Below are 8,480 nucleotides of genomic sequence, written 5' to 3'. Positions count from 1 at the left end.
ACAATCTTCCTTAAATAATGAGATTTAATCTGATCAGTTCTGGCTCCTATCAGAATGAGTCATTTTATGGTGTCTTGTCACTTTAAATCCAGACAAGCTGCTTCTGGCCACACCCACTAACTCAACATTTACACTTGCACATAAAAATGGCTGCAAACTGATGCGTAAATATGCAACCGTAAATCTTAGAAGAGCATAAGTAGAGCCTCCTGCACAAGCAACAAGAATGCAGAAAGTGGTTTCTAAATAGTATGTCGACATTGTGCAACGCATAATATTCCAAATGTTCTGGAGCTCCGTTTGGGTTGCTAGGTAACAGAGTGAGGCTTGGCTGGGGTTGCTAGGTAACGACTCTCTGCAATCGGGAGGTTCTTCAAACGGCTCATTTTCCAGACACAAAAAACATGACATAAAACAACTGGTTGTGTTTTTTAAAGTAAAATGGAAGTACAAAAACATGCAAAATGTGAATTTTACATAATAGGTCCCCTTTAAAGCAGCTTTTTTTCCACACATTTGTTTGCAAAACAATGTTTTGTGCTCTAGAACATCACCACCATCAGAGTGAGCATCACAGACGTCAACGACAACAAACCCGAGTTCAGCTCCAGCAGCTATGAAACCAGCATCCTGGTGAAAGAGGCAGAGAAGGGGAAGCTGCTGCTGACGCTGAGAGCCACCGACAAAGACACCGGGAACAACTCGCTCATCACCTACAGGTTCGCTCAGAACTCACATTACAACCACAAACTACAGTTTACACAGATTTATAGTCACAAATCATCACAAAATAGGATGAAGTTGATAGGATAGGATCTTTTTTGTTTTTCGCAAAGAATAAAAAGAAGAAAAAACTGTGGCATGCTTTGTAAATCAAATTGAGAATCTTTGGCACGGCTAAAAATCGACATAATCCATCCAATATGATTGAGCTTGAGCTGTTTTGCAAAGGAGTTTGGGGAAAAACTTCAATGTCTTGACATATAGAGCTGGTAGACATACCACTGAAAACTTAACTACTGCAGAAGGTGTTTCTGCAAGGTGTTGCCTCAATAAATATAAAATCCATGTTGCATTTTTAGGGTTTTATCTGTAAAATACATTTTGAATCTCTCGTATTTGGCATTCATTTGATAATTATGTACTACTTTATGTTGGTTTGTCACATAAAATTCAAATAAAATAATGAAGTTTGCATTTTTATCGTAACGGATTGTGGCAGATTTAAACTGGTTTTTATATAAAAACCCTGTATTTCAATCACTCAAACACACCAATTTATTTATTTAAAATATTCTTGTCTCAAATCAAACAAATCGACTAATCAGGCAGTTTTTCTCTTAATGTCTGGTTGCAGTTTCTCTGAAGGACATTCGCCACATTTGGCTTTAGACAGCGAAACAGGAGAAGTGACGCTGACCTCTGACCTTACTGATGTAACAGAAGACACCACGCTGGTTCTGACGGCTGAGGCCACAGATCATGGCAAACCTCCGCTCAGCGCCACAGGTCAGAATATTGCTTAGTTTTTATTATTTTTGTATCCACTAGAGGTCCTGAGGCTGCAGACATCCTGCAGACATCCAGTGAAGAGGCGGCAGAACTCTGAAAAACAGTTGTTTTGAACTCTGACATAATTTACAGGCCTGTATATTAAGGTCTCAGGTTATTATGGCCATCATAATGTGTGACAAGTGTGATCCTGGCTATTTGAGGGTTAAATATTGTTATAAATACACCCAGAAAGTGGATCCCACACACCTCCTGGTGCACGGACGATGTAACGGCTTATCCCAGCAGTAGCTTTAAATCAGAAAAAAAATAAAACATACAACAAAATAGCTGAAACTGAATCTGTTTGTTGTACTTCATACTACTAGCACTGCAGTACAACCATCTGCTATAGGAAGCTAGAAAAGTAACAACTTAGCAATCCTACAGTGCTAAATAAAATGTGATTTCCAAAACTGAAGTGCTGCATTAAAATTAGCCGTTCATTGCTATTATGAAAAAAGGCTCCACCAGCACAGAACAAAATTATTTTTATTTTATTTTCTAAGGTCTAACTTCTGTTTATGGAAAGTTTTCTCACTATACACTTGTGTTTCCAATTAAACCCCAGAAGTTGGAGGAACTAAATAAAACATGACCATTTACTATTTAACTCCTTAAACTGTTTTGATTATTGTTGGTGGTTGATTTGTTCATAATATGACATTACAGTTGTTGTTTTTACCAAGCTAAGGACTTGATGGTCACTCAGGAGTGTCAAAGATTTTCAAAACGTTTTTGTGACTGAGGTGGAAAAATATTAATTTCCAAATGCTGTTAGATGAAAATCCCTTAAAGTCAGATTTTTTTTCCCGTGGCCATAATCCCCTTCCAAAAGAAGATGGCTTCCCAGAAAGCTAAGTGATTATTTGTATCGTGTTTAAGCATTTAATGTGTTCACAAACGTAATGATTATTTATTATTCCTAACAGCTCAATGAGTGACTTGTGTGCAATTGAAATAAAGATGGTCCTAATGTTTTATACATGAACATTTGTTAAATTAGCGTTTTGTTATCAGACCAGTGCATGTGTAAATATTATAAGGCTGAATGACGTGTCTGTGCAGCTCGTGTGGTGGTGAACATCAGGATCGCCAGTCTGGTGGACGGCGTGGCGTTCATGAACTCCTCCTACAACTTCAAACTAAAAGAGAACCAGAATTCAGGGGTCAACGTGGGGCAGGTCCAGGCCTCTGCAGGAAGCAACCTGTACAACGTTTCCTACGAACTGAGAACACACAAAGACCTGTTCTCCATCGACAGCGATGGCTCCATCATTTCCACAAAAGAGCTGGACAAGGAGGAGCAGGAGTGGTACATCCTGGATGTGGAGGCTGTGGACACACGGACGCCTCCCACATCAGCAGTAGTCATGGTAACAACAACATCACACAGCTGTCACCTCTTTATCGTTGCTTTCATACAAACCAAATGGACGTTTTTTGTCTCTCAGGTCAGAATTCAGGTGGAGGATGTAAACGAGCCTCCAGCGTTCTCCTCAGACGATTATGAAGCCTCTGTGTTCAGCATCGCCCCGTACAAAACCCCAGTCATCCAAGTGAAGGTAAACTCCTCCTATCGTACAAAACCCCAGTCATCCAAGTGAAGGTAAACTCCTCCTATCAGCTGTTGGAAAATGTGCTTCTGAACTTGTTTATCTCCACATTGATGTAAGATTGCAGATCATTTACTGTAAAGGCCATAAACACCTGGCTGCGTACTTTGACCTGAAACCCTCCCACCATTAAACTGGTTAATGTGTGAACAATCTGCAGTCACATTTTCAGGAATGTGAAGGAAGCTTATCGTTTCCTTAACACCACATATTATGTGAACAACTTAGGAATAACAAACCACAACACTCAGGTAAAAAATCTACAAGCAGAAAATAAGAATAAGAAACTGTTCAATAATGGTGAATTTACAACATAAGAGATAATAGAGCTGGTAAAAGTTATTTTAAAAAATCGCATCTACAGTTATGCTTAGACAACTACAGACTACATTTCATTTTACTTATTTATCTCAAACAGGTTTTTAAAAACAAGATGACAATCAGAAGGACAAGAGAAAACATGAGCCAAGAACAAAGCAAATAGCTTAGCACTTTTTTCTGTTTGAAAAGGAGTGTGAAGACGTGAACGCTTATTTAATCCAATCCCTGCTCTGAATTTAATGAAATATTACTTACCAACTCAATAATTATCAGAAATTTGTAATTAAAACCAACAGACTACATAGAAGTGAAGAAAATGTGCAAATAGCATGAACGATGTAAACACTCGTTGAGTTTGTTGGGACTATTGGTGGTTACGGTCTAAGAGCTTTTCGGAGGAAGGATCTATGATAGCGCTCCTGTGTGCACCAAGGATGCAGCAGTCTGCTATTGAGCACATTATATAGATTAATTACACATAGACTGATGTTTTTAAGCCTTAATTTCTGCTAGTTTTGATGATTTACCACTTAAAGCACATTAACACATGACATTAAATCAGATCAATACAGAAACCTGAGTTTGTTTAAAAGTGTGTTTAATGCCTGCCTAAAGCTTGATATTTTCAAAAGATTCCTTTAATCTGAAAAATTAGCTTCATCTGAACACATAATCTGCAGCACCATTAAGGAGTTTTCTTTCTTCCTGCCCACCCTCAGGCCTCAGACCCTGATGTCGGAGACAACAGTGATCTGGTCTACAGTCTGTCAGGAGAAAGCTCCTCCTTTGACATGGAACCGGCTTCAGGTCTGCTGTATGTGGTGTCAGCAGCAGATCTGGGTGGAAAAACCGTCACAATGGAGGTGAAGGCCACAGATCCTGATGGACTTTCTGCTACAACCACAGTAAAGGTAAGAGCCTGAAACTGAATGTTGGTGGTTTGGTTGAACATGAATACTACTGATCCCTAAGAGCTTTATGCCACTGGACATTTAAGGCATAATGCCAAAGACTGGATGAAGGGTTGATTGGTTGGTTGGCTGGCTGGCTGGCTGGCTGGTTGGTTGGTTGGCTGGTTGGTTGGTTGGTTGGTTGGTTGGTTGGTTGGTTGGTTGGTTTCAATCCTTCCTTCCTGTCGCAGGTTGTGGTTCAGGGCAGCGCCAGCAGCAGCGACGTGACGATCATCTCTATAAATCAGCCGGCTAACATTGTGGAGAAGAAGGTTCCAGAGCTGGAGGAGTACGTTCATGAATAAAGTTCTGTTTATTTTCTGATTTATTTCATCCATTCCTGTCGTCATATCACAGATTTGTTTTGTCTCAGGGCTTTAGGTAAAGCACTGGGCTGGACGGTGAACATAATCCAGGTTTCGAGCTCTGGTGGAGAAGAAAGCCGAATGCTGAGGGAATCGGTCAAGACTCTGGTCAGCTTCGTCGCTTTCGATGGCGATGAAGCTGTTGAAACTCAGGAAGTCGCAAAGTAGGAGTTTAATTTTTCACTCAAACATGGGACTTTTTGGAACATAGTAAATTTAATGTAACACTCCAATCTTAGATTTTTAAAGGTGGCCTACTATGCTTCCTTGACCAGGTTGGGATAGGTCTTTGGGCTATACATGTGCAATACAATTTTTAAACAAAATTATTCTTAGATAATTTTGTTTGAGCTGTTTTAGGGCCTCTTGTCACTTTAAGTCCAAATATTTCCATTGGCACATAAAAGTAGCTGTAGACATATTTGAAAAGCAGAAGTAGAGCCTCCTGTGCAACCAACAAGAATGCAAAAAAGTGGTTTTTGGATGACAAGCCAGCAACAAAACACTTGCCTTTTCCAGCAGCCATTGTACAGCACATAAAGTGATAAAACCAGCTGACCAAACGTCTTGGAGCTCAGCTTGGGTTGCTAGATGGCGAGCTGTGATGCTTTGCCAAAAAAATGCCTGGACATTTTTGTTTTTTTTAACTTCTCAGTTTGTTTTTAGAAGCAGTAGAAACCCAAATGGAATTTTAAAAACATGCAAAATGTAAGTTTTGCATAATAGGTCCCCTTTAAAGTTGTAACTTGTCTGTTTGATTTACCAGGAAGCTGCAGAGCGAGTCTGAAGAGGTGAGAACGGAGCTGGCCGTGGTGTTTGGGAGCGACATTAATTTTGACGTAGAGATAAACTCTCCGAGCTCCGACTCAGGGAGTTTGTCAAACCAGACTGTCGTCATCGTTCTGGGGGTTTTGTTGGGCCTGACGTTCGTGGCACTGATTGTTTTCTTGGCTTTATTTATCAGGTGAGCCTCAATCTGCTTTGTGGTTTCTTGTTCGGTGAATGACTCAAACTGGTAAAACTAAATGATTCTTGTTTGCTTTTAGCGTCAAGAAGAGTAGGAAGCAAAAGGAATCTGACAGAGAGAGCTTCGACATCAACCGTAAAATTGAAGGTTACACGTAAGTAGGATTAAATGTGATGAAGAGATTCTTGAAATAATCGTTAACTAATTTAGTGATCGATTAATCATTAACTGGAGCGTACTGACTCAAAAAAAGGCCATTGGCTGAAAATAAATCATATCTACAAGACAATATTATGGACAATGTGGATAAATATATATAAAAAAGAGCAGCAAATTTCTACCAAAAAACTCAGAAATTTTGAGATTAATCTAAAAAAAAATTCAAGCAAGCAAAACAAGTAGTTTTCTGATCTCCAAAAGTTGAAAATTTCCAGCAAAAAACTGAAATTTTGAGATGAATCTAAAAAATGTTCTACAAAAACTTTTTTGCGGGAAATGTACTCCTTTTTTCTGTCTACAATGGCCCTAATTAATTCATCTAATTAATCTAAGAATTTCTGATATTTTTCTTGCAAATTTTTGACTTATTAAACTCAGAAATGTTTCTAGAAATTTTTTTAGATTAATCTCAAAATTTCTGGGTTCTTTCTGACAAATTTTCAACTTTTAAATCTCAGAATTTCTTTTTTTTTTCTAGGAAGTTTTTGAGGTTTTTTCTAGCAGAAATACACTCCCTGTTTTTCTTTTTGTCTACAATTGCCGAATACACCGTTGTATTGTAGGGACGGTTGTTGCAGTACTGTATACACTGTGATGCAGGCATCAGATTGTCTTGATCTGGTTCTTCTGTCTGTTCCTATCAAACAAACAACAAAATAAGTAAATGTGTTTAACTGAGATGTTTTGTTGCATTTCAGGAACATGAATTTCCAGGCACCCTCCACGAATCCCGGTCTGCAGGTAGAAACAAATAAATCTTCAATCTTTAAGATGTTTAGCTAAAACATTTGATCAAATCTAGAGTTTAAACATGAGGCTGACCAGCAGTTTGTGTTTCAGTATCCTGTGAATCCGTACAATCGCGGAGCAGAAGACAAAGGCACGACTCACTGGGACAGACGGGCCGACGAGGACAGGACGTCAAACAAAGACAGTCTGGGAGGGAGACGACGCGATGACAGCGAGAGCGATGAAAGTCACACCTCTGCTCTCTGATTCGAACATTTCTGTTAACCTTTACGCACCAGAATTACTTTATTTTTAATTGACCTCTGCGACTTTAAAATATCCTAATTTATTATCATCTTCAAGCACCTTTGTTTATGTCGAGTTAAATTTCAGGGAAGATTTCCCAACATGAATGTGATCCCAGTTCTCTGTTAATGATGAACAAATCTACTTAATAAAAGTCTATTTTATTTATAAGAGTCCATCTTTGGTCTCAGTCGACTTTAACATGAAGGTGAAATCCTAAATGTTCTGAGTTCAGGAGATTTACTCACGACCAAATGTTTGGAGACAGAAACAAAGTTTACTGCTTCACTTTCAGGATCTGCCATATTATACGGTATATTTCAGTTCACTAAATCGCATTTTATACTTTTATAAAGATTCCAATAATTTCTTTGTAGGGTTAGTGTAAAAAAAAAAGAATAGAAACTGTAACATTGGAAAACAGGTAAATAAACACTTTAAATAAAAAATGTATTTATTTAAAGTGGAGAACATCAACAAACTGTAATTTGTTAATGCTAAGTTGTGAATATTTAACTTTTTAACTTCATAATTTGGCTGTAAATGCCTCCACTGACCTTCCAAAATGTTCACTGTAAAATCATGAAATGCAAATTTTACTTGCTGCAATTAGTCGACTGATATTTTAGCCGTCCGTCCTCTGGGTGGTGTTTTTGTTTATATTAAAAAAATTAAAAGTATTCCTTAGGAGTGTCTGAGTCATGAGTGCTGGCTTTATGCATGTTAAGAGCTGCAGGTTTTTAATCAGTGAAGCTCTGGTTCATCGAGTGAAAATTCAAGTGAAACAGGTTTAATAACCTTGTTACAAAAATGTGCTGCACACCCCTAATGTGTTAAAGCCTTTCATTCAGTTCCAGTTTTAAACACCTGAGAGTGTCATGGTTTTAGGTAAACCTTTGGCCCACATGCAGAAAACTCTCAGGAGGCAAATGAAAAAGTAAAAGTTTATTGAAAAACAATTGATTTGAATGTATCTTTGTCCGGGGAATCTGGAAACGGGAGGACGAACGGGAGCAGAGTGGGAGAACGTTGATGACCTGGAACAACAGGGTGGAATGTGCAGGAGAAATGAAAATCTTCCTGATGAAGATGAGTTCATGAGAGGAAGGTGGACAGAGACTTGAGCCGGGCCTGTGTGGGGGGTTTAGGAGCGACGGAGACCTTCTGTAGAACCAGAGGGCAGCCGCAGGATGGTGGAGACAGAAGACGGACACGTTTCACAGAGCTTGAAACGAGGAAGAGGAGCAGAAAGATGCCAGCCGTGGAACTTAAAGAGAGTATTTTGTTTTTAGTCTTGAAATCGTGAGGGGGAACCAGGCAGACTTGATGAGCAGAATCCAGGAAGTCGGCAGTAGAACCTTTAAAGGAGAACAGAAAGGTAAGTCGAGGAAATAATCAAAGGTACCACAAATACCTCAGGGCCACCAGACGGAAACCAGCTCCTCTAATCCTCAGA

At 39.0% G+C, this 8,480-nt stretch overlaps 1 protein-coding gene across 1 annotated transcript in view; it reads left to right on the top strand.

The window, feature by feature from the left end:
- The window catches only part of LOC106951711 (protein dachsous-like), a 24,657-nt gene extending 17,305 nt beyond the window's left edge, over positions 1–7,352 (top strand). The window contains exons 20-30 of the mRNA XM_015039383.1: positions 547–719; positions 1,358–1,509; positions 2,620–2,927; positions 3,006–3,116; positions 4,208–4,399; positions 4,630–4,727; positions 4,812–4,967; positions 5,570–5,767; positions 5,850–5,924; positions 6,688–6,730; positions 6,830–7,352. Of these exons, the coding sequence (XP_014894869.1) occupies positions 547–719; positions 1,358–1,509; positions 2,620–2,927; positions 3,006–3,116; positions 4,208–4,399; positions 4,630–4,727; positions 4,812–4,967; positions 5,570–5,767; positions 5,850–5,924; positions 6,688–6,730; positions 6,830–6,985 (1,662 nt within the window). The 3' untranslated portion in view covers positions 6,986–7,352. The remainder of the gene's footprint in view (positions 1–546; positions 720–1,357; positions 1,510–2,619; positions 2,928–3,005; positions 3,117–4,207; positions 4,400–4,629; positions 4,728–4,811; positions 4,968–5,569; positions 5,768–5,849; positions 5,925–6,687; positions 6,731–6,829) is intronic.
- Positions 7,353–8,480: the final 1,128 nt, after the last annotated feature.

The sequence above is a fragment of the Poecilia latipinna genome, unplaced genomic scaffold (genome assembly GCF_001443285.1).
Source record: "Poecilia latipinna isolate Pla-1442-1.1 unplaced genomic scaffold, P_latipinna-1.0 Scaffold469, whole genome shotgun sequence".
Classification (NCBI taxonomy): Eukaryota; Metazoa; Chordata; class Actinopteri; order Cyprinodontiformes; family Poeciliidae; genus Poecilia; species Poecilia latipinna.
This window is presented reverse-complemented; position numbering and strand designations above follow the sequence as displayed.